The sequence below is a fragment of the Phalacrocorax aristotelis genome, chromosome 9, assembly GCF_949628215.1.
Source record: "Phalacrocorax aristotelis chromosome 9, bGulAri2.1, whole genome shotgun sequence".
NCBI lineage: Eukaryota > Metazoa > Chordata > Aves > Suliformes > Phalacrocoracidae > Phalacrocorax > Phalacrocorax aristotelis.
Genome location: NC_134284.1, coordinates 2,958,807 through 2,985,397, shown reverse-complemented (window position 1 = coordinate 2,985,397; position 26,591 = coordinate 2,958,807). Strand labels below are relative to the sequence as shown.

The window sequence follows — 26,591 nt, the reverse complement described above, 5'->3', positions numbered from 1 at the left end:
TGGGTGAGGGTTTAGATACTGCAGTGAAGAGCAGGGACAAAACAGGCCTTGGATAGAATGAGAACATCATAAAGATCAGGTGGGATTGAATGGTTTGCTACAACTCAGAAACATTGACCAAGTTGACAGGAAGCAAGGGACTATTTACTGGGGTGTGGTGGGCAGGGGAAAAATTGTATGAGAGTTTTTTCATCTTGATTCTTTCCTTGACTTTTGTCTACCCAGGAGGTTAGGCTTCCAGGTCTTAAAATAAAATTGACCTCCTTTTTATTTTTAGAGTATTTTGCTCTGGGTGCGGGCTTGCCATAAACAGAGGTCTAAGCTCAGAGTTGTCTCCTCAAATATTTAGCTGCCTTGGGATAATTTAAATATTTTAAACAGTGAATTTTAAAAATGAAATTAGAAGTAAGCGATAATAATATTTTTCTTGTGGACATTGAACTGTTTCAGATATTTATGACGTGCTTATGTACATCCTGTTTGAGAAAACTTGTGTGTCGTAATTTTTTGTCCTCTTTTATATTATTAATGTGTCTTAGTGAAATATGTTGATCTGATAGTTCTAGTACTTCTAAAATTATAAGTAAAAAGTGGTATAGGCTTCTTCTGGTCACCCCATCACAACAAAAGTATGGGCCATTTTCTAGAGATAACAGTTGTTTTTAATTTTCTGTGGTTGTTTATCTCTGGAGTTTGCCTACATGAGGACTGAAGTATGAAGTTGGATAGTTTTTCTTGGTTGTTTTTCCTGGTATCCTCTTAAATTTATATGAAAAACATGTATCTGAGGAGAAAGAGAAAACTTTAGGGGCTTAATAGGAATCTTAGTTACACTTCTGATACTCATTCCCAATTGTAGTGTTTGGTATAATTTTGTTTGCTTGATTTATGTATTATGAGTGTAGTGGGTTGTTTTCACCATGTCCTCTGGGTTTTTTTTTCTCATGTACCAACTGCCTGCATGAGTGCACTGAGAAGTTACTTTAAAACTTTTAAGTGGTATTTAAATAGTCCCTATGGGATTTCTTAGAGTAGCAGTCCAACTGAAACTAGATTTGTGTTTCCAGATCATTTATATGCATTAAACATTTCACAGTTTACAACCTTTTGATTTTAAGTAAGATTATTCTTTTTTAAATACACTACTGCATTGAATAATTACTTTTGCTTTGGCCAAAACAAATTTTCAAAAAATAGTGGGTAGGTGATGGTGTTATCGATAGTATCTGCTCGTATGAATGCTTGGTAACTCTTTGGTGTTTATCAGAGTATGAAATACACCTACGTTTTTGTAAATGCTATTCAAATAAATGTTTATATTTCTAGCCGATTTATTTGTACTGTTAGTATATGGTGACTATTTAAGAGTATATTTTCTTCATTGAAAATTGCACAGAGTTCGTTTCTTATTGGGTGGACGTCATGGAGAGTTTAAATTTCTGCCTCCTGCTGGATATGCTCCTTGTTATGAAGCATTGCTTCCAAAAGAGAAGATGAAACTGGAACCAGTGAAAGAATATAAGAGAGATTTTGAAGGAGTGAGGGATTTGCTGGGTACGACACAATTCCTCTCCCAAGCTTCCTTTATCCCTTGTCCAATAGACACCAGTCAGGTATGTTAAGTATGCAATAATGGAATTGTAAAATATGTTTTAACAAAACTTAAATTCACAGTATAAAAACTAATCTGGCTTGTCCCCTTTCTTAGCACTTCACCATTTGTGTGTTGGGGTGTACTTAACTGAACTAGGTGATCTTGGATCTACAAGGTGTGGTAACTGGAACCTTTTCTTATTTGTGGAATTGTTATGCTCTTTTCTTAGATTGCTCTTCCTTTTCATCTTGAAAAGATCAGGGACAAACTAGCTGAAAATATTCATGAGCTGTGGGGAATGAATAAAATAGAACTGGGCTGGACATATGGCAAGGTATGTTTTGAATGAGCTGTCTGGGTACAGTCACCTATATTAGGTTAAGTTGCCTACCAGAAAACCTCAGCTTGGAAGTTGGATTGGACTATTTAATTGAGGTCTATACAATACTAACAATAGATGAACATGTAAGGTGGCAGGAGACAGTGATTAGAAGGCAAATTTTGAATATAAATAAGGCACATATTTCAGCATTATAAGTAGTTAAGAATTTGAAAAAAATATCTTAATTGAGAAACATGCTAGCTATACCAAAATGGAATTCTACTTAAAATTGTATCAATAGTGAGTAACCCCTCAACTAACTCTTTGGTTAGTCTAGTTTTGGGGGTCAAAGAGATAACAAGCAAAAAGTCTGCTGTGGAAATTGGCTTCTTTTGATACTGGAGAAAGGGTTTTGTTGAGTTTTGTAAACATTCAAATTCCTCAAAGCTCAGGTTTTTTTATTTAATTAGTTACAGTTAAAACTTATTATTATAATGATCCCTTATAATGTGGTATAACCTAACAGGTTAAAGTTATTTAAATGCATCTGACAAAGGATTCCCTGCCCAATGGATGTTACCAAATGAAAAACTTTAAAAGGGTAGGCCAAGAATATTATATTCAGAATTTTATATTAAATTCAACAATTATATTCAAACTGGTACCTTCGCCTAGTAATATAATATTCTAAAGTCTATATTCTGCCTTGAGTTCTTACTTCATCTTGCTTCTTTTCAAATTCAGATTTACTGGGGTTAGTCCTCCATGTGCCCATCAAAACTGTATCCTACCTCAGAAGAATCTCTTTTTATTCTCTTCTGCTGATTTTACTTAAGGACTTGAGTTACCTTTTTCTTCAATAACTTTATCATACTATCTGCTAAAATGTCATTGCTACTGAAATTCTAAGCTTTACTAACCTTTTTAATGTTTCTAAGCTTTGGCAATTGAAAAAAAGTTTTGTATATGAAATGTTGTGACTCCATTGCCATCAGGATAGAAGCACATGGCATTGAGTGAACGAGCTTCGTTACTTAAGTGTCACATAAGTATTCAAAAACTAATACTGATATCAGAAAAAGAATGCTCTGCTTTATTATTCCAGTAGAATTTGGAAAACATTACCAAATGATACTTTAAGGTTTTAAAATCAGAATGTGTGCAGTAGATCAGATTGTGCTCTATTCAGTATATATTGTTCAGGCATTCAGCAGAAATGTTCATTGATTTTACAGGCTTGCTTTTTGTGTTTCGTGTATCTATGCAGAACATGTGAAATAGCTCTATTTTTCTGATTTTGTTGATTATGAAGGAGTACTTATAGTGTGCATTATGAATCATGGGAAAGTTCATTTATATAGTGATAGGTCACTGCCATTGAGGAAAGATAAATGGTATTGTTTACAATGTCTTTGTTATTACAAAGAATTCACTGATTTTTTACTCTGATTCTCTCTTGAATCTGGTATCAGGAAAGTACTCTTTTCTGTTGCTTTGTTACAGATACGGGATGATAATAAAAGGCATCATCCTTGTCTTGTGGAATTCTCAAAATTACCTGAGACAGAGAAGAATTATAACCTACAAATGTCAACAGAAACCCTCAAGTGAGCTTTCAATTTAAGAGAAGATAAAGTTGGTTTATTTTTATTTTTATTCAAGCACTTCATACTTTTGTAAGATAAAAAAATATTTTAATATCTCATTCAAAGTGTGTTCTGCTAACTTTGCTAGAAGTTCCAGGAACACATTCAGAGCAATTTAGAAAAATCTTGTCTCTACAGAGATACAAAGGAAAAAACAACACCAAATCCTTTTGGTTTTAATAAAGTGGCATAACTTTCAAGCCAAAGATTTGTACCTTTGAAGGTTTTATTTGTTATTTTTGAGAAGTTAAAATATTTGGGTTTTGAAATTTCATTATTTTGAACGACTTCCCTGGTCTTTAAATATCATTAGTTCTGCGTATTTATACTAAAACCAAAAGAAATTTATAAAATGGGTGAGCATTACAATGTTGTGTTTCACTGTTGCCATTTTTTCATGTTGGCAGAACCCTTTTGGCCCTTGGATGTCACATTGTTCATGCTCAACCAGCAGCTGAGGAAGATCTTAAAAAAGTCAAGCTTCCCAAAAAGTATGTACCTTATGGTAACTCTTATGTATTATTTGTAACGACAAGGTATTAATTAAATGACAATAATGTAAGGTCACTTCAAAAATGCCTGATATGAACCCCATACCTGATATGGGCTCACAGAGCACGTGGTTGGTCATCTTGCCTGCAATGATGGTTGCCTGTGAATACTGCTGCATTACATCACCTTGTGGAGCAATTCACGGAGGCACAGGTAGTCGCATACTTAAACCACATGCAATTATATCTGTGTTACATGATCTTAGAACAGATATTCCAAAGTTAAAAGCAACATTTTGGTTCTTTTCTGTCACATAGCAAAGAAAAGTATATGTATATGATGGTAAGCTAATCTACCTGAAAGAGGGTGTACCATTTTCCCATAACTCCTCTTTCATTTTGCCCCTCTCCTTCCCTCTCCTCCAAGAAAAGGTTTGTCCACCATACACATTTTTCTAAAGACATTTTCAAATGCATTTCCTTAAAGAAGATAAAAAAATTGAAAATTACTGTTTATATAATGTTGCACATATTTTTCCTTTGGTGGCTGAACTATGGCAGTTGGAGCTAAAATAGTTGAATGATCTTTTTTATTTAGACATCTTTAAGTCATCAGTAATAATCACCCCCAAAGTGGCTAAGATTAGTCAAGGATTACGTCTATATTTTAGCCTTGTCTGTGAGGATTCTGTAGTCCTCCTGGGACCTGCCCTGCAACAAAACTTGAAGACAGAAAACGTGGTTTGGATGCTTGCCATTTCACATCAGTTTATCAACCCACAAGATGTGCTTTTCCTGAAACAGCTTGATCCATGAGAAACAAAGTTAGTTTTTTAAAGAGAGCAGTAAAATAGTTTTAGGGTATGGGAGATGGTAATCCTGATCCAGTTGATGGGTTAATTAAAAAAAGGAAAAAAGAACATTTCCCAAGGTTCATACTGCAAGCAGTTTTGATACTATTGTCTTCAGTAACGGAACAAATAAATCTTAGTTTCTGACTCTTGTTAAAATATCTCCCATCTACGTGAATCATCCTAACAAATGGAAATTATCTGATTTGAGCAAGAGAGTCTGCATATGTCTAAACCAGCAGAGTAGTCTTTATACTATGTGGAAGGCTTGGAGAGGGTTATACGTACTACTAAAAAAGACTAAAATTGTTAAATGAAAAAGCACGAAGAAAATAGTTAAAATATGTTTTCCTCTGTTGGAAAAATTCAGTCTTTACAGACCAGTACATAAACTAGTATATAAACTTTACAGACTAGTATATCAAAAATACAATACTTAATAATGCATTAAAAATATTTTTCTAAGAAGTCATCATGCAGATCTTTAAAATAGAAATTACTGGAAAGGTTTAAATGACAAATGTAAAGAGTACTCATTTAATAACAAGTTGTTTTTTCATAGCAACTGTTTAGGGTGGTCTGGGTCTTGTTTAATTAGGTAGGGTGCAAGTAGGTGGAAAATGACACTCTCTGCTAGAATACAATTTATAACCTAGTCAAAGACCAAATGCAAAGCAGGATTTTTGCAAAGAAATGGGAGAGCAGGAGATTGACAAGGCGAGAGAGAAAGTGTACCCACACCCTATGGATGCCACATAGAAAACTCTAAATGCCATCAGTGGGGTATCTTGACTCTCTGTTTTCCTTTGTGGACTTACAGTTACATGATGTCAAATGGATATAAACCTGCCCCTCTTGATCTTTCTGAAGTGAAATTGTTACCTTCTCAAGAATTTTTAGTTGACAGACTAGCAGAAAATGCACATAATGTCTGGGCAAAAGACAGAATAAAGCAAGGATGGACCTATGGCATTCAGCAGGTAAGGACTTATTTAGATGCATTTGTAATAAATAATGAACGTGACGTTTTGTTTTCTAGAACATCAGTTGGGAGTGTGAAATAAGAGGATAAATACTGAATGCCATGTAATGTCTGGAAAAGTTAGATGGTGTGAGGAACAGCAGAAGAAGCCTTGCCCATGCAAGTCTGAGTAGATTGTCAGACCTGCATGGCTGCAGCTGCAGGATGTATGAGAATATATTTACATACTTCTCTTTCATTCTTGTCTTTAGGTTTTTAATAATACTGACAGTTGGGCCTGCACTCATAGAACTGTTCTTCATAAATATTGTTTCTCTCTAATCTTAACGTTATGTCAGAATACACTCTGAATCATTATATAAAGTCTTTGTGGTGTTTAAACGGTTTTCTTCTTGTTTTTTTATAACCCCTTTTAGGATCTTAAGAACAAACGTAATCCACGGCTAGTGCCATATGCATTATTAGATGAACGTACTAAAAAATCAAACAGAGATAGCCTCCGTGAAGCTGTTAGAACATTTGCAGGCTATGGTTATAATATTGAGCCACCCGACCAAGAGATAGGTATGTACTTCCAATAAGAATCATGGCGGTTTTTCCCCTCAGTGCTGGGAAGAAGACATAAAACACTGAAATAGATAGGAAAAACGTAAGATATTAATTAATACTAGTGTATTTTTGCAGTGTAGTTCAATGAAAGGTGCAAATATACTTTGTAAATGACTTGTATATTACTTAGATTTTTCTTTTTTTTTTTTTTTTTTTTAAAAATTTGTTGTAGTTAATGATACCATAATTCTAATTTCCATTATTTTTAGGTTGGATAATATCTGGAGTGTGACCGGACATACTGGTTTTCATTTGGAAATAATGAAAGAAAATAATATGGGACTAATTTAAAAGAATTTTTTAACATGGTATGCAGATTAGGTTTGACTACTTCAAGTCAAACTCAGTTTTTAAGAAGCAGTCAAAGAAGTGCACCAAGTTCAATAATCTTTTATAACTGAAATCTGGAGCAGAAATTTGTTTACATTTTCTTCTTATTTGCTATATCATTGTAATTTTTTGAAAATATCCAAACTGAAACAGAACTTCTTTGATAATTTTTTAAAATGTTCTAAATGTATTGGCTTGTGTAGGAAAGTATTTTGTTGTAATACTGCATTATTGCATTGGATTATACTGAACGTAATAATCTTACACTTCTGAGGTTTCCTCTAGTCAGTTTTGTGTTTGGGGCTCTGCACTGAGTGATACTTTGAAACATTCTGATTCTAAATAGTGAATGAACACTCATCCTGTAGAGAATTAGAATGTGCTGGCCTCTGTACGCTGATAACTCTTTCTCCTGTTTTAACATTTACTGTGAAGGTTCTTAAACATGCAATGGTAGATAATGGCTGTCCTCAGAGACAGAAAATACTGGGGACAGGTGACAGCTGAACAGTGGCATTTATAGTTTCATCTTATTACAAAAGGTGGGTTATTTTTTTTCCTCTGTTTATTTTTGCAGCTGACCAAACAGTGGAAAAAGTCAGCATTGACAAGATACGATTTTTCAGAGTAGAACAGTCTTATGCAGTGAAGTCTGGAAAGTGGTACTTTGAATTCGAAGCTGTGACAGGTGGAGATATGCGTGTTGGCTGGGCCAGGCCAGGCTGTCGACCTGACATAGAGCTGGGAGCTGATGACCAAGCATTTGTATTTGAAGGAAGCAAAGTCAGTACATCTTTATCTTTTTTCACCTATGAACAGGCGAGGCAGAGAACTCCAGTCTAGGCTTCCTCTGTATATTCCAGACCAACTACTGGAATAGTTTTGATTCATATAAAGATACCTCTGAGCTCTGTTTCATGCTGGAGAGTATCTGCATTTTGGTTCTGGTTATTGAAATTACGCTAACAAAGGTGCGTTGATTTATATCTATCTTCCTAGGATATACCCAGCTGAGTAAAGATGCGTGTCGTAAGGATAAACAAAATACAGCATTCACTTCCTTTGTTTTTTATAAGTGGTGTTTTACAAAAGTAAAATTAAATTCCTTCAGTGATGGGAAGAGAGAACTGCTGTTCTGTTTTCCCTTTTCCACTTTCTGCACATTCTTTCTTCCCCAAATTGACTCCTGAAGGACCAGAAGGATGATGATAAACACTGCATGTGAGAAATGGAATCCAGTGAACAGTGGTTATCATCCAGGTTCTAAACTGCTGTTTGCATACCACTGAAGTTAGGGTGCCTTAGCTTCTCTGTGTGAAATATTTCAGATAATAATTAATTACCTGAAAGCCATGATCAGTACTGTTTGCAAATTACTTTGAGATCCTGGAAGGTGAAATATTTGGTTGTTTTAATTTATTTATTTTGTTTTATTTTTCATTTTTAGCATGGTGTTTATTTGCGTGGTTTTTTGTTTAGGGCCAGCGTTGGCATCAAGGCAGTGGATTCTTTGGACGAAGTTGGCAACCAGGAGACGTGGTTGGTTGTATGATAAACTTGGATGACAAATCCATTATCTTTACTCTGAATGGAGAATTGCTTATAACCAGTAAAGGTTCAGAACTTGCATTTGCTGACTTTGGAATAGAAAGTGGTAATTTTCTTTTTACAGTTACATGGTTGTGAGAAGACAAAACAAAACAAAGCCCATTAAAACTAGGCTGTCATAATGGCTTCGTGAGCTGAGAAAGAATATTTCATCATGTGAGCCTTCAGACTGTGCTACACATTAACTTCATAAAATTTTTTAAAGAGCACTTACATGGCACAAATTGTTTTTCTTTTTTTTCCTTTAAGCAGAGGTAGATATTAATGGGATTTCGGCAATCAGAATGAGTAAATTTTCTTCGAGCCTTTCTAGGCTTACTCACAGGACTTCAGCATTAGGAAGAAGTGGTAATAATAAACACCTTGAAATATTCCCAAAAGCTGAAAATGTAGTCTCTGATTATTTCCCTGGAGCATACACGTATCAAGTTCTTGTCTGTGAAGGACAAAGTGAATATTATGTGGTGAGAGGATGCACTGAAAGAACAAATCTTTGCAACTTAAATTGAGTCTGATTTGTAATTTTTTTTTTTTCTCCATCCCATTCATAGCTTATCTGCATTTCTCCTTCTCCTGGGCTATTTTTCCTTTTCTGTTTTTGGCCTTTGCTTTTTTGAACAGTAGTATCTACGTGACTGTATTAAAGGAGGCCGTGAATATTTTCAAACAGTTTTATTTCATTTTTTTAGTTGACATTTTCTTTGGAAGCATATCTCCTCCAACCTTCATGCCCTTTAGTAATTGCCAGAAGACTCTGCAGCTGGTCACTGTCCCTCTTTGGTCTGACAACTGACAGTTTTTCTAATGGTAGAGAATGACGGACTGCCTTAAGAGAGCTTTCCTGGAGGCTTGAAGTGTAGGAGAGAACATTTCTCCTTTAAAGGTTGAACTGTTGGCTTTTCCCTGTAGTTGCTCCAAGTTGTTTCTCGAGAGATGGAGAAATAATTCAACAGCCTTTCATCCCTGTCTATTGGCTGCTACAGGTATAAGGAGACCAAAAAATTTCAGTCGTAAAAAAAGCCCACATTAAAGAAGTGTGTATTTGTTCATCGTGAATGATGGCGAGATGAAGGTTGGCACCAAATTTACGGCTACTGGTGACAAACTAAATTGTAAACAGATGTACTGAAATACCCGAACTTCATCTCAAAGTCCTTTTGAAACTTCAGTGCCCTCAGAGAGCTTACTTAACATTTGTTAATAACTTTTATCTAGCCAATGTTGTCTTCTAGTGTCCAATTCATTGTATAAAGATGTGTTAATTAGTCTAAAAATGATGAACATAACTGATTCTTCTAGTAAATGAATAACTGACTTGAGCAAATCTTGATTTTTCAAATCTGATTGTCTACAAAACTACCTCTTGACTTGATATTTTTCTGGTTGTTTTTCACATAAATCTACTACTACTTACTAATAAGAATTTTTAAACTGGTTTAATGTTTAAATAAATGGGATAGTGCATGTAATGTCCATTCGTTGCCTAAGTCCTCAGGGTTTTTGGTAGAAATTATATTGGACTTAGACGATATTATTTAAGGTGGCTACTGTCATCACTTCATGTGCATTATTTATAAGAGCTAAAGTTTATTTCACATTAGATGGATCCAAAATAGAATGCTCTGTTCTTCAAATAAATTACTGTTGGTTTATTGTTGTTGTTGTATCATTTTCCTAGGTTTTGTTCCAATTTGTGCACTGGGTCTATCTCAGATTGGTCGTATGAACCTTGGAATGGATGCCAGTACATTCAAGTTTTATACAATGTGTGGCCTTCAAGAAGGTTTTGAACCTTTTGCTGTCAACATGAACCGAGATGTTGCTATGTGGTTTAGTAAACGCTTACCAACATTTGTCAATGTGCCAAAAAATCATCCTCACGTTGAGGTAACATTACATGTTGGGAAAACACCTGTTCTGTTTATCAACTGTTTGTTTAGCAAGCTGAGATATTAAAGCCTTACTAATACTTACTGTCATCAGACAGTTTGTCATATAAATCTATTAAGTCACTTTTAGATAATTCCAGATGATCTTGTCTATCTCCAGCTGCGTTTATGGTAGTATTACCATTCATATGGATATACCTATTTGTTCTGTTATATGTCTTACTAATTTATGTTGTTGTGGGTAGCTACTTGAAACATGTTGATTTTGATTTCTTAGAACCCTTTTTGATATTCTATCTTACATTCACTTTCATTTCTTTAAACCTTCTCTACTATACGGTTTTCTTAAGTACCTAAAAATTGTTCAGCTGAATTCAGCATCTCCTAAGGTAATGGAAAAGCTAAGCAGAGACTGATTTAGTCCACTTTGCTAACCTGAGGGACATTTAAGGGTAGCTGTGGTGTTGCTGGGTGATACGGGTTTCATTTGTTCTTATGTTGCGTCAGTGATAGGAATTCCACAGCTCCCTAACTAATCTACTCTAGAGCACAATAATATATCCTATGTTTTGTATAAAATATTCCATATTACTATACTCCGCAGTGATATGTGTGAATTCCTGATGAGTTTTTTTACATAATCCTTAGGCCATTTACTTTAATATAGGTATTTAGGCAATTATTCCCTAATACTTGCCTTTGACCGTTTCCTTCTTAAACAAAACACACTTTGCTGAATTGCATAGATTTGAAATTAATTAATTTTGAAAAATTTGAGTTGACTGTTTCAGTTATTTCATCCTCTAGTTCCTTAATGAAGGTTTTCAGGGTTTTTCTTGGAATAGCACTATTTTAAACTTATTTACGTTATTTTTAGATATGGAGAATTGATGGAACCATTGAGAGTCCACCTCGGTTAAAAGTTACTCACAAGACATTTGGCACACAGAACAGCAATTCAGACATGATATATTGTCGTCTGAGTATGCCCATTGAGTTCCGCTCATCATTCAACTTCAGCATGGGTGTGGAAAATGCTTCATCTGATGTTTTCCAAAAACGGTTAGGCTTGGTTTTAGTTATCCGATTTCATGCTCTCAATGTAAATGTAATATGTTCTATTATTCTTTATTATTGTACACTCAGGATTTTGTACTTGGTTTCGCACTAAGCACACACTAGCATAGGATGCATGTTACTGAGATTTTTTGTTCTTGATGGTTTTAATAAATTTACCACACAACTTTGCTGCAGAAGGCTATATCCAGACAAGAAAGAACCATATCTGAAGAGGTGCATCACAAGGTTTATAGTTGTTCATTGCTAAGCAGCCGTCGTCCCTTCAAAATTATTGGGATATGCCAAGCTCTTCAGCCAGGCTGGAAAATCAGCTCAGAATCTTTTGCCCACTGGATTAATGCTCATCTACATTATTGTTCAATAACTCATTGTTATTGGAAAAGTGACTAATCCATGCAAAGAAAAAAGATTGTGGGACAGATTTTTAGAGATACCAGGCACTACTGAGTTCAGCAACTTTCAGCATTGCCTTCATCTTTATTTAATGGCTGTAAATCTGTCTCTTCCCCCTGCCTCCCCATCTCTGCCTTAAGAGCAATCAATTATTTTGGGTGTTTATCTGTATCCTGTACAGTCTTTGCATACTTAATTTATTGTGCATACTCAGTACCCAGCAAACATGAGATAGCTTGTAAGTACACTTAATTTTAATAATGAGTACTGTTTTCACTACTTTTTTTCTTTTTTCTTTTTTCTTTTTTTTCAAATTAATTTACTGATATCCATTTACCTTTAGAAAGCACAGCCAAGAAATTGCTGCTCCTTCTACTACGGTAAGTAAATATGTTGAGATGCTTAGTTCTTCATAATTTTGAAGTAGATTTAGTTGTGGCAGCATGTTCATTAGAAATTAATCTGTTGAAAGAAGCCTTTTCATTCATTTGCTAAGATATAACACTGTGTATAAATAATAATGCCCAGAGTTGTATGACTTGAGGCATAAACCTCACCATCTTAAACCACTGGTCTGTTTTTTTAATTTATTAGCAGTTTAAATGACATATTAAGAGAATTTGAATTACTATTATTAGACTTTGAAATATAGGAGAGTTTTTTAAATCACCATTTGAGTATTCCTTGATGAAATAATTTAGGTTTCTATTACTAATATTTTCTTTTCCTCTTTTCAGTATTTTTATTCACTACGGATATTTGCTGGCCAAGACCCATCCTCTGTCTGGGTTGGCTGGGTAACACCAGACTATCATTTTTACAGTGAGAATTTTGATCTAAGTAAAAATTGTACAGTGACAGTTACTTTAGGTGATGAGAGAGGCAGGGTTCATGAAAGGTATGGATTTATTTATCATTTACTGTGTTTTAACACTTGTTCAAATGTGAATTATTCACAAGCTGAATATTTTAAACATTAATTTAAACTAATAAGAAAATGGATTATGGAGTAGGAGTATTCTGTGCTCATTTATATATTAATGTGGTTTACATAGCCTTGTTAAAGTGAGTATATTCCTCATTAATGTTCTGTTTGAAAGAATGTTTTGTGACGCTTCTTTTAACATCCATATTTGGTCACTGTGAGTGAACCTGTTATTTGTTTTAAAGTGTCTTACATAATCACACAGAAGCATGTGAAATTGTTTCACAATTCTAAAAAAAGGAAAAAAGTGTACTTAGTCTGATCCCTTACCCACGGTGCTTACATTATTAAAAAGAAGGGGGTCTGTTAACGAGGAAACAAAATTAATAGCAGCACAAGCACCTTTGAGATCTCTAACTATTACTCCATTGAAAAGTACATCTTCAGTGAACACTTAGTCAAGTTCAGTGTGACCTATGATCTGTTTTCTTTGTTCTTGCTGTTCTTTCAGCGTGAAGCGGAGCAATTGCTATATGGTCTGGGGAGGAGATGTAATTGCTAATTCCCAGAGATCAGGTCGCAGTAATGTTGATTTAGAAATTGGATGCTTTGTTGACCTGGCTACTGGAATGTTGTCATTCACAGCCAATGGAAAAGAGCTTGGCACTTGTTATCAGGTATTATCAGATTTTCAGGAAGCTATCTAGTAAGCGGGTCATTTCGATAGTATTATAAAATTGTTTTTTCTTGTTCAGAAATCTAACTGAGCACTATTTGTGTGACAATAACATGGTTTCCTATATGGTTTTGTTTTATCCCACTTTTTTTCTCTCTCTCTTTCTTTTGTAAGGCTACATTTTTCCGACTTCTTGCAGTTTTTTCAAATGCTGAGGAAGGACTCTTGGTAGATACGTTCAGAAAAATTTTTTTTTACCCCTCAATTCTTGTGTTTCAGAATCTTGATTTATAATTGTAATTATTCTTTAAAGTGTTTTTTGGCAATTAAATCTGTTATATGATAGGGGAAATATTTAATTCAGCATAGGATCTAATTAGTCTTTAGATATAGTAATTTTTGGTATGGATAGATAAATTTAGTTTATTATTACCAGGGTTTGTGTCTTCTGCAGATAGCTATGATTTGGAGATCTTGTGATTTGATAAGTTTCAAACCCCAAAATTCAAATATGCATTAATGTGCCAAGCCAAAATAAGTAGGACAGTCCCTAAATGCTATTAATGTTCTTAAAACATGGAGTCATTACGCTAATGAATCGGTAGTTGACAGAAGTTTTCAGCACCAGATTGATGAGATTTGCTTTTAGTAAGATCAGTTGTCCATAGTATGGCATCCACTGTGAAAGAGATTATCCACAATGCGTCATTTTTTTTCTATATCAACAAAAGCTCCACAAATCTCTAATGCATACAAAAGTTAAATGTTATTCAGCTAAATTTAATGGAACTTTGTATACTGACTCCATTGAAGATGATTGTGGCAGGGTTGCACACAAACTGCAAATGGGGGTGGGAAGTGATCTAGCAGTTGTGATTTTGGTATGCTTTGTAAGAGTGGTCAGAGAATTCCATGCCATGCTGGAGGGGTATTAAATGTCAACATCCTGGGAAAAGAAAACAAGATGAAAGTGCTTAAGCCCCATGCTTTGCTGTTTTTTTTTGTTTTGGTTTGGTTTCTTTGGTTTTTGACTCAAAAAGGAGTCAAGTGCCAAGTCACTTTATTTGGCCAGCAATAAATATGTGAGAGAAAAGCAGAGAAAGAGAGAAAAAGTGAGAAAGGGAGAGAGAGAGAGGGCGAGAGTGTTGCAGTAGCTACCACCACAGATCAGTGGCGGTCAGTCCGTCCGTGCAGTCCATCCGTTGGTCTGTGTGGTCCAATGTGTCTTCGAATCTGGGTGGAGGGGGAATGTTCCAGATTGCTCCTCATGGTCCCCACTGGTTTCCCCTTTTTATGAGGTTGTCCTCTTGCATAGTCAATTACTTTTTTGCATACCCATGCCTCCCGCTAGGCAGTGGGCCACATGCCCAGTACTGTCACTTACTGTCACTAAAGGGTGCTGGAAAGTTCTAGATGGTCCAAGTCCCCCACAAATCTTGTCAGTCAGCCCTTGTCCCGGGCGCGTGCACAGAGGGCATGTACTCTGAGACAACATGACACACATTCGTGTCGGGTAGAACTGAATGGGCTGCCTCGGTGATTAAACTGTCCTGCTCAGTTGCCGTGGTGATCAGGCTTCGGTAGTCAAACTTGCCTGCCAACAATGTTGAGACAAGTTTCTAGTCCCTTACACGTCCACAGCACCCTCATAGGCAAGCTAAGGAAGTGTGGGTTGGATGAGTGGACAGTGAGATGGACAAAGTACTAGCTCAACAACAGAACTCAGAGGGTCATGATCAATGGGGCAGAGCCTGGCTGGAGGCCTGTCACTAGTGGTGTTCCCCAGGGGTCTGTGCTGGGGCCAGCCCTGTTCCACATATTCATCCGTGACCTGGATGAAGGGACAGAGTGTAACCTCAGCAAGTTCGCTGATGATCCCAAGCTGGGAGGAGCGGCTGATCCATCAGGAGGCTGTGCTGGCATGCAGCGAGCCCTGGACAGGCTGGAGAGCTGGGCCCAGGGGAACCTCATGAAATCCAGCAAGAGCAAGTGCAAGGTCCTGCCCCTGGGGAGGAACAACCCCAGGCACCGTTACAGGTTGGGGGTGCCCTGCTGGAGAGCGGCTCTGCTGAGGAGGACCTTGGAGTGCTGGTGGGCAGCGAGGTGACCCTGAGCCAGCGCTGTGCCCTTGTGGCCAAGAAGGCCAATGGTATCCTGGGCTGCATTAAAAGGTGTGTGGCCAGCAGGTCGAGGGAGGTTATCCTCCCCCTCTGCTCTGCCCTACTGAGACCACATTTGGAGTGCTGTGTCCAGTTTTGGGCCCCCCAGTTTAAGAAGGGCAGGGAAGTGCTTGAGCGAGTCCAGCAGAGAGCTACCAAGGTGATCAGGGGCCTGGAGCATCTCCCTTATGAGGAGAGGCTGAGAGACCTGGGTTTGTTCAGCCTGGACAAGAGAAGACTGAGGGGGGATTTCATCAATACCTATAAATATCTAAAGGGTGGGTGTCAGGACAATGGGACTAGACTCTTTTCAATAGTCCCCAATGACAGGACAAGGGGCAATGGTCACAAGTCGGAACATAGGAAGTTCCGCTTAAATATGAGAAAAAACTTTCCTGTGCGGGTGCCAGAGCAGGGGCACAGGCTGCCCAGAGAGGCTGTGGGGTCCCTTCCCTGGAGACATTCACACCCCACCTGGACGCGGCCCTGTGCCCCTGCTCTGGGGGTGCCTGCTCCAGCAGGGGGGTTGGACAAGATGATCTCCAGAGGTCCCTTCCAACCCCTGTGATTCTGTGTATATTCTAACAGGAGCGTTATGTCTGAGGGTGAAGTATTTCTCAACTTCTGCCTATTTGGAGTGATTTAAATCTTTTCTCTATCTTTGAAAGTAGTGAAAATAGTCTTGGATGGTTTTAATTTTCATTTCTTGAATATTTTTACTATAATATAAAATCTTTAAAATACTTCAGTAAATCTAATCTCTCACCCAAATTGCAGCAAATGACATATTCGTCTGGTCTAGAGACTGCAAGATAATTATTCTAACCTTGTAAACGTTTGCACTTTCCGGTTTTCTTAACTGAAGTAGAGAGACAATATTTGTATGCTGTTTTTATTCTAAAAGGACCACAGGTCAACATATTGAGGAGAAGAAATGACTTTTGCTGTAGTTCTTGATCCAACTATTAAATGCCATGGTGACATTGAGAAAAAAACCCACTGTCTATAACAGAACAGTAAATGAAAGATAGTGTATACATATATATTTCAGATTTTGTCATTAATTGTTAGGCCAATGGTAAGGTATTCATAGCAGAAAGGAGATCTTAAATGTTGGTTTACAAGACATTTTATTTTATTTTATTCTGAGTTAATAATGGTTTTCTGACTTTCAAACAAGATTAGAAATTACAAATTCGGTTATTATTACTAGGAAATATCTGTCTTTGGGCAGAGGCTGAGAGTTATATTGTCTCAGTCAGTTACTTTCAGGCTTTAATGAAATAGAGGACTCATTTTATTAGTAGTGTCTTTCAGTCCCTGCTACCTTTTGTTTCTGGATTTGAGTTTGTGGTTTTTCTGCTTATCAAAAAGATTAGAATGTACGTACATGGCTGCACATTATGTTGTCTATCCCAACAGTCATAGTTCTGAATATACTTTATTCTACATACAGAGTTTCCATTATATGTTATTGTTTTACATTTTGTTTAAGTTCTGTTTTGTTTTGGAGCTGTTTTCTCACCTAAAAGAATATAGATTTTTTTTTTTAATGTTGTTTTTGTGACTCCCGTTCAGTTTATTGGTTTGAATTTTTGGTAATTTGCTATCCTCAAAATTAGGAGTTGTATTCCTTCACAGTGCAAGTATTGTAATTGTACTTAATATGTATAACATATATGCATAGTACACAAAATCAACAATGATTTGATTAAAATATTTAATTGAACTCCTGAAACCTTGAACTGATTATATAAAATATGCCTTCTTTCAGCCACCCTGGAGCACTGAAATCTTTTTAATATGCTATTCTATGAGTATCTTTTTAAATATTTTTTTTCGTGATCTTGTAGAGAATTCTTCAGAATAAACTGGTATTACTCCTCTGACATGTACTTTGAGTCCAGGTATAATGGGGAAATGAGGATAATGTAGCTGTCAAAAAAATCCCACACCCAGCCAGACACTTTAAAACTGCAGCACTGTGATTTTATGTGATTCACTGTGATTTTATAAGGCCAGAGACAAATGGTAAGCCTGGAAATAAAAAGGTCTTTGAGATCTTTTTAAAAAATTACATTCATCACTTTTGGAGTATGGATCAGAAATTCAGTAATCTTAATAGGAAATAAGGATTTCCACTATCCTGATCAAATAATGCACTCTCACCCTCTTCTTATCCCCCTCTGGTTCCCTCTTAGAAATTTGGTTTTGACCTTTTTGGTAGTGAATTTTGTCCAGCATAAAATGCAAAAGAACTCTAAAAGATGTGTGGTGGTCTAAAAAGCTGTATTCTACCCTCAGCCTGTGTTGGGGGTGCATTTTCTAAAGCCAGAGCCAAAGTATGTAGCTGTAAAGTGGCTGGATTTTTAAGGAGCTGCTCTAGAATGCGATGTTGGATTTGGATACATATGAGAAGAATCATGTAGTGTTACCAAAGTTCTGGTTATAGGTGTTGAGAGCACATAAGGCAGCAGACATAGCTGCCTGAAAGTTAGGTGGGTCTATAAAGATAACCTAGCAAATGATTTACTCTATTAACAGTAAACTACAGGTGGACACTAATCAACACTTTAATACAGTGTCTGTAGTTATTTGATAATTAAATATAAGCTATATAGTATTTATTTTATATCATTCTGGGAGAAGATTCCTGTTGCTATTTTAGTTTTTTAAATTTTCAAATCTCATTTCTCTTCTAGGTTGAACCAAACACAAAGCTATTTCCCGCAACTTTTGTACAGCCTACGAGCACTAACTTGGTTCAGTTTGAACTTGGTAAATTAAAGGTATGAAATACTTTCTATAAAGGTTCTCTTTTAAATATGTTTATTGCCACAGAAGTTCTTGCTCAGTTGAATTTGTTTGGGAAGATTAAATCAATGGCGTGACTTTTTATTTGACTTCTAAATTTACTTCTATAAATGTAATTGTTATATGAAGTTAATTGTTCAACAAATCTAAACAGCATTTGTCAAAATAAAGTTAACTAAACCCTTTAATGTTGGGGTTTTTTAAATTGATTTTTTTTGAATTGTAATAACATATATTTCTATGCATTCTTTGCTATCAATAAATTATACTTCCTTTTGGCATTATAGATGTATTTATAATTAGATGTTACAAAAATAATTATAATACATTTATTCATTTCAGAATACCATGCCTTTATCAGCCGCCATTTTTAAAAGTGAAGAAAGAAATCCTGTTCCTCAGTGTCCCCCTCGCCTTGATGTGCAAACAATTACACCTGTTTTATGGAGTAGGATGCCAAACAACTTTCTAAAAGTAGAAACTGAGCGTGTCAGTGAACGTCATGGCTGGGTTGTGCAGTGTTTGGAACCTCTGCAGATGATGGCACTTCATATCCCGGAAGAAAACAGGTACATTTTGAAGAAACTACATTGACTTGATGTGGACAAAATGTACTGAAAGCTGATATCTGGGTATTGGTTAAACCTGCCTTGGAGAATATTTACACTAGAGGTGTTTAGAATTTCTGATCTTATCTGCTATTATATTATATTTGTGACATTTAAGCAGAAACAAGAGGCTGCATAATTTTAAGGGCAAGTGATGACATTTGCATACATAAGAGAAAACATGGTTATTTAATTCTATTTATATTATAGAATAATATCTCTAAATCTCTAGGTCTTTAAACAGATTTTCTCAGCTTGAAAAAAGCAAATATAAAGAAGATTGCAAGTACTCGTTTGCTGAGATTTTCTGTAATGAAAACATGCAATCTACTCCTGTTTTATCTGCTCTGAATTTACATAAATTAAGTTTTTATATTCTTATTGACAGGATCTTCACTTAGATTTTAATTAGGTTTTATCTTCAGAGTGAGGGTAATAAAGATGTACCCAAATATCAAATATCGTAACCGGTGAAAGATGAAACTCTAAGCAAAAGCATAGCAGAAATAAAACTGCTGTACTTTCATCAGTTATTTTGCAGCTTCTTTTAATAATTCAATAACCAATTTTATTTATTAATAAAACTGAATTCAAGAAAATAGAAAAAATCTATATTTGTGGAAAAAATTAAAGAGTAATCCTCAATTAACTATAAAGGTACTGTTTAGCAACAGTATTACAGCAGAGTTTCAGCATTCCAAATACATTTCTTTTAAAAACAAGCTCTAATTTACCATAGCTTCCAAAGAAGCTTCTCTGGCTTACTTTTTTCCTTTTTTTGTCTATGGAGTACTATATTGTAAATAATCTCTTAAAATTATTACCACCATTTACTGTGGTTGAATGATGCACATGTTAAGATTAGTCAGTATCAACCTTAGTATTAATGGTTTAAAGTAGAACTAACCAAAATGTGGAGAGATTATGAAACTTTTCTTTTACAAAATTATTATTCATTAGATTGACTGGTGTTCTCTTTCTTTATGTGATAACAGATGCGTTGATATTTTGGAACTATGTGAACAAGAAGATTTGATGAAGTTTCACTACCACACTTTAAAACTCTATAGCTCAGTTAGTGCTCTAGGTAACACTAGAGTTGCTTATGCACTTTGTAGCCACGTGGACATATCTCAGCTATTTTATACAATAGATAATCAATACTTACCTGGACTCCTACGTTCTGGATTCTACGACTTGCTCATTAGTATTCATTTGGAACATGCCAAGCAAGCCAAGCTTATGATGAACAATGAATTTATCATTCCAGTTACAGATGAAACTCGAACTATTAAATTATATCCTGATGAAACAAAGAAGCATGGTTTACCTGGAGTAGGGCTTAGCACTTGTCTGAAACCAGGCTTTAATTTCTCTACTCCGTGCTTTATTGTGACCAGTGAAGAGCATCAGACATCCAGCCCAGAGATACCCCTTGATACACTTAAATCCAAGGCCATAAGTATGCTAACAGAGGCAGTACAGTGTAGTGGTACTCATATACGAGACCCTGTTGGAGGACAGGTTGCATTCCAGTTTGTTCCTGTTCTTAAACTGATAGCAACATTGCTCATAATGGGGGTTTTTGATGACGATGATGTGAAGCAAGTGTTACTCCTCATTGATCCCAATGTGTTTGGGGATCACAAGGGAGAAACAGAAGAGAGGACAGAGAAGGAAGAAGTTACACAAGTTGAAGAAAAAGCTGTAGAAGCTGGAGAGAAAGCAGTAAAAGAAACAAAAACTCCTGCAAAGGGCTTACTGCAGACAAGATTACCAGAATCTGTTAAGCTTCAGGTGACCATTTAATATAAATGTATTACATATGTTCTACTATTGTTGAAAGAAAGGTGGTGCTTTTTGTCTGTTCTCTAGTTTGTAAGATTTGAAATCCTTTATTCCACTTTGCCTTATAACTTCACACTAATAACCAAATTTGATGATGATGGAATTCTTCCTACATGTATCTACACCCAAAATAGATTTGAAAATACTTACTTGTTTCATAGGTGTTTTTTAAAAGAGGGAGGATTGGACCAGGACACCTTTAAAGGACCCTTCCAACCCAAACTATTCTATGATTTAATTATTTCTACATGTTTTGAGTGCACAGAGTGAAAGGCTGTGAATGCAATATAGTATTATTGATCAGATAATAAAACGGTGTAAATTTTGTAACCCTTACAGTGTAAAAGAAAAACATGGGAAAAAAGTCTCTCATTTTTACAGTCTGTTGCAGTGTATAGTATTCACTGCAGTTCTGCCCCAATTAGTTTGTCAAACTGTTGAACTTAAGTCTGTTTTTTCTATCCTAGATGTGTCATTTACTCAATTATTTCTGTGACTGTGAGCTACAACATAGAGTGGAAGCAATTGTATCATTTGCAGACCGTTATGTATCAAAATTGCAATATAATCAGAAATACAGGTACAATGAACTCATGCAAGCCTTGAACATGTCTGCTGCTTTGACTGCCAAGAAGACTAAAGAATTTCGGTCTCCCCCTCAAGAACAGGTAATATTAAACAAATGGTTGAATCTAAAGATAAATAAAAAAATCTTTGTGATTATAAAATAGAGTTCTGACTTCTAAGCTACCATTGGGAACTGATGTAGAACCAAAACTGAATTTGAAATAAAATTTATTAAGATGCCACAAAATACTGAATGTCAGAATGCTTATACCTGTACTCCAGAATTCAAGCTCTAAACCAAAGCTGATTTAGAATTTCTCAACAATATAGAAAAATTGAAAATTAGGACCCAACGCTGAGGAGCTGAAATTCCTCTAGTTCTTCAGGATGATGATAATTTGATTATTTTAGTTGCTAAAAGTTAGCATGAAGGTAGTGTTGTGCTGACATCTATGTATTGGAAGTAGTCTTTTCTATCTCCAGGAAATAGCTTTATTATTAAGTGTAACTGTATTTATATGTTAATCCTAATTAAAGCTTACAAAGTAACATTGCTTTAGTATTTCCTTTAATCTGTGTTAGAAATCTGTGTTTTATTTTAATTTGATTATGAGCAGGTAAAGTATGGCTATATATTAGAATATGTCTTAGGTTATCTCAGTGTTTTAACTATGTTTTAATTCCCTTAAAGATTAATATGTTGCTGAATTTTCAACTGGGAGAGGATTGTCCCTGTCCAGAGGAGATTCGGGAGGAGTTATATGAATTTCATGATGATCTTCTAATTCACTGTGGTGAGTGGCAGGATTCTGCTATGTTTTTTGTTTGCCTTTTTGATGCTTTACCTGAAAAAAAGAACAAAAAAAATCCCGTAGCATGAGGGTTTTTTGTTAAATGTAGTACTGGTGACTTTTCTGACAGACTTTGGTGTATATTACAAAAATATAGGAAACCTGCACTTGGTTTTCAGTTTCATTGTTACATATCTATTAAATATTATCTGGTATTATTCTGTTTATATATCAATTTTAGACTTAATTAGAAAAAATAAAAATTATCCAACCACGGAGGTTGGATTACCTTAAAAGATTTATATAGGCATGTGTATGTGTACAGCAGATAAAAGGTATTGAAAGAACATTATTGCTGTGAAGTTGAGCAGTAGAAAATGTAATAAAAAACACTAGATGAGGTGTGCTGCTGCTTTAGCTTAGTTTCCTGGTGTATACATAACTGTGGTGGTCAATCACTATAAGATATATTGCACTGCAGATTACAGCTTGAGTTGCCCCAGCCATTGAATTTTCATTTCCTTAGGGTTTGCTAAGGGTGAGCTATATCAGATACACTGCACAATTTATGTGGGTTAAGGAATCACATTTTGTAGGTGATGCCAAAAATCTTTTGTTAGTCTATTGAGATCTTAGTATTATCAAGACAGTCATGGAATTATTAGTCCGTTTACCATGATACTAACATTTATAGTCTTGAGTCATCCAGTTACTCCCATTACTGCTCATTCCCAATAATTATGCAGTTAAAACTGATATACACGAGCTTTTTCATATGTACCTACTTGGTAGATATATTAGTAGCCACTCTTAGCAGGCACTTCTTGGTCCTATGGTTGATGGCACCCATCTTGTTCAAGAAGGCGACAGGTTCATTACAGTGAATTGACAGCGTCTCTAGTTCTTCCCCAGAAAGAGCATGGTAATCTTAATAGTTCCTTCTTCCTCCTCCTCCTTCTTCTGTTTGCTTGAGGTCACTTTTAAATGTTTACTAATACAGCCTGCAAGTTCTTTCTTCACTTATCCCTAAAACCAGTTTTACCCAGTTCATGGAATTTCATTCTTTTAGTAACGTGTAATTAACAGTTTGTGATTTCTGTTTGTATCCTCCCGTACCATTCTGTGCTTGTATTGTTAAGGCTTCATCTTGTGCTGCTATTTCTGAGTACCCTATTAGAATCTCCAACAGCTGTCAAGCTGTGATTTCGTGATAAGCCAATTACTATTTTCAAGTACCTCAGCCTTAGCCTCAGCCAAAGATGAGTAGGTCAGTAGGTATCTAGGTTGTGTTTCATAAGCTTATTTCTGAGGAGGTTGTATAAGACAGTAAGAAGTCCTTAAACTCAAGATTTGTATCTGTAAGGTTAGCTACATTATAGGTGGAAATATAGTTGGTTTGATGTAATTTGATTTTGACATTCATGTGTTTATTGTTATTTATTCTTGCTTCTAAGTGCTTACCAAACCCTGTTTCTTTTCTTCCAGCATTTTTCTACCAAGTGTTAAAGTGAATAGTTAATATCCTCATAGCTACTCCTCTTTCTCCCCATTTTTATTAAGATAGCTACTGTCATCTCCGTTGTTCAGTTAGTTAGCACTTGATCTGACCTCTGGTTTTCAAAGATAATGCCTGTTTGGCATCAGAGCATTCTCTGAGACTCCAGGATGAAGATTATGGAAGACCCCCAACTTGTTTGGAAATTTCTTAACTCTGCAATATATTTTTTTTACCTTGAAATCCTGTTGCTAGTAGTATTATTGAGTTAACTTAGCTCCTGATAACTCTTCACCATTTCATGAGGTGAAATCCTACTGATTGTGGTATTTTTTCTTTTTACGAGTGTAGTTTTATTATTGTTTACTACATTCTAAATGTGTATTTTGAATGAGAGCGAGAACAAAATAGAGAAAATTAAAACAGTTTAATGATCCTCTGCATTCTAATTGATGCTGTGAAAAGCTGAAATCAGGACTCAATAGTCTGAAAGACTATTAAGCAGGTATTCTTTATTGTACAGATTTATCATAGGTGGCCGTTGCGGTAAATGCTCCTCATTATCTGTGTCCTGACTTCATACTGAAAATCAGTACTAAGCAATCACAGCTGCAGAGAAAATGAATAGGAGTTGCACTTGGAATATATAATCAGCTTTTTAATAGTAAGTATTCATTGCAGTCTAAGTGGAAAAATATGTATACAATCAAGCAATTAAAGGCTGCTTCATAATGAGTATACCCAAATAGTCTAAATTGAAGTTACTCAGGCAGTCTTAATCCTAGCAATGTCCTACCTGTGAGTGGTTAATTTTACCAGCAAAATAATAGTCCTCTGTCATACTTTTTGTGTGTAATTTCTTGGTTATAAACAAACCAAATTTACAACATATTTTACTGCATAATATCAAATTGACACTTCTCTGGGTTGGAACCATCTGTTCCAGTGTGTAGACCTCTGCCACTTAAATTAAGTGATTAGCCGGTAGCAACACGAGATGGTCAGCTTCTGAATGGATTGCAGCTCTTAAGAGGATGCAGAATGAATAATGAATAATATGGAGCAGTGAATGAGACACCATCTGCAGCGGTTGCAGACGCCATCTCCTCCAGTCCAATACTGTCTTAACTCATCATTCCAGTGCATTTCTTCTTGTCTGTCCACTTCAGCTTCTCAAGAGTTCTCCTCCCAGTCCCTCTGTCTTGCTTCCAGGGCCTAACTTTCTTTTCAATGCCAGACAGTTTCTTGCTTTGGTTAACATCCTTGCCTGCTTTCTCTTTCCTCTCCTTATTGGATACATTTCCCATCCTTACTTTTTCCAGACTCTGACTGTAGCCTTCCTTTATTCGTAGCTTTTCAGTTTGTCTAGCCAGTCTCACTTTTCCCATTTCTTTAAATTCCATATATAGTCTCAAATTTCAATTTCTAGTTCTCTCATTCTCTCCCACTGCCTCTGAATTTTTTTTCTTCCTAGTTACTTAGTCACTTCTGGTCATAACTTAAACTCCTTCCCCTTGGTAGCTGCCAGCAGCAAAGTTTCTCCCAACCTGATACCACATTTCACTTCTTTTTTTCCTTTCTTAATTTCTTTTTTTAATACCAGTTTTAGCCTCTGCAGTTTATTGTTTTCCCTCTGCTCCAGCTTGTATGTGTTCAGTATTCTGTCTGGAAATCTTTTCCTTTTCTCAGTTTCACTTTCACCAGCAAAACGGTGAACAGCGAAAGGTTACATTTCAACGCAGCACAGTTAGCTCTGGTTTGAAGGGAACCTGCTTAGGTGTTCTGTGCTTCTGCACGTAACACGTGTAGGATCCGATCTTCACTAGGAAGCGTGAAAGATTCAAAAATGCTTTGGTTGTGAAGCAATGTAGTCAACTGGACTCTATTAAACTACGTTGTTAAATGACATCCTGTCTCATCGTATATATTTTAATGAAAAACATATATCAGTGGTGTAATCTCTGAACATCTGCCTTCCTACAGTTTTAAATTCAGTTAATATGTTTGTTTGTGACTGCTAAATATCTCGACTGAAAAACTGTACCATGTTGAGAGATACAGCCATATACTTCTTCACCTTACTTTCTGCAATATGAAACAAAGGATCGCATATTTAATCAAATATGACTCTGAGTCAAAATTAATTGCCATAGTAGAATCTTCAAAAAATACCATCTCTTTGGTCCTAATACTGAAAAAATAATACTATAAATCTGGATATAAGTATGTGTACTGACATAAGCATAATTGGAGGGGTCCTACTGTAGCTAGCATGTTAAAGCTGCTGCCCTTACTACATTTTTTTTTTCCTTTATAAAATTTGCTGGGTAAAAAAAATCCTTGCAGATACTTTAATATTATTTAAATATTGAAGGAGTTAATCTTCAAAGGTTAAATTCTGGTTTTTAACCAGTTTTATTATCTGGTTTTCCAAGGTATTCCACTAGAAGAGGAGGAAGAGGAAGAGGAAGATTCCTCCTTGACTGGCAAACTCCGTTCATTAATGTACAAAATCAAAGGTCCACCAAAAGCAGAAAAAGTAGAACCTAAGGAGGAAGAAGAGAAATCTCCTAGTAAGTTTTTTTTTCCACATAAATACTTTTGTGATGCAAGTGTTAAAGGTGTACTCAGTCAACAAGAGTGTATTTTCTAATAAAACTTTATAGTGGGCTGGAGAAGAAGGTTACATGTTTAAGTTCCTTTTGCCTCTTAGAACAATTATCCTACACAACATGTTAGATGCACTGTTAGACAAGAAGTTAAAATGGGTGGAAGATTTTGGATCCAGATAATTAACTCTGCTGTTGAAAATTTGCATGTTCGTTACAAAGAAATGTAAAAAGTTAATTATGGCACAATGATCTAGACTCAAGCATTCAAACCTTGAGAAGTTTCCATTTATATGCTGTTTTT

General features: G+C 35.7%; 1 protein-coding gene across 1 annotated transcript in view; it reads left to right on the top strand.

The window, feature by feature from the left end:
- The window catches only part of RYR3 (ryanodine receptor 3), a 254,437-nt gene that overhangs the window by 111,946 nt on the left and 115,900 nt on the right, over positions 1-26,591 (top strand). The window contains exons 20-38 of the mRNA XM_075103206.1: positions 1,397-1,613; positions 1,824-1,928; positions 3,420-3,523; positions 3,970-4,053; positions 5,725-5,884; positions 6,303-6,450; positions 7,403-7,608; positions 8,305-8,479; positions 10,112-10,320; positions 11,200-11,384; positions 12,139-12,175; positions 12,533-12,693; positions 13,232-13,397; positions 18,258-18,344; positions 18,712-18,938; positions 19,973-20,774; positions 21,293-21,493; positions 22,084-22,186; positions 26,114-26,251. Coding sequence (XP_074959307.1) covers positions 1,397-1,613; positions 1,824-1,928; positions 3,420-3,523; positions 3,970-4,053; positions 5,725-5,884; positions 6,303-6,450; positions 7,403-7,608; positions 8,305-8,479; positions 10,112-10,320; positions 11,200-11,384; positions 12,139-12,175; positions 12,533-12,693; positions 13,232-13,397; positions 18,258-18,344; positions 18,712-18,938; positions 19,973-20,774; positions 21,293-21,493; positions 22,084-22,186; positions 26,114-26,251 — 3,515 coding nt within the window. The remainder of the gene's footprint in view (positions 1-1,396; positions 1,614-1,823; positions 1,929-3,419; positions 3,524-3,969; positions 4,054-5,724; positions 5,885-6,302; positions 6,451-7,402; positions 7,609-8,304; positions 8,480-10,111; positions 10,321-11,199; positions 11,385-12,138; positions 12,176-12,532; positions 12,694-13,231; positions 13,398-18,257; positions 18,345-18,711; positions 18,939-19,972; positions 20,775-21,292; positions 21,494-22,083; positions 22,187-26,113; positions 26,252-26,591) is intronic.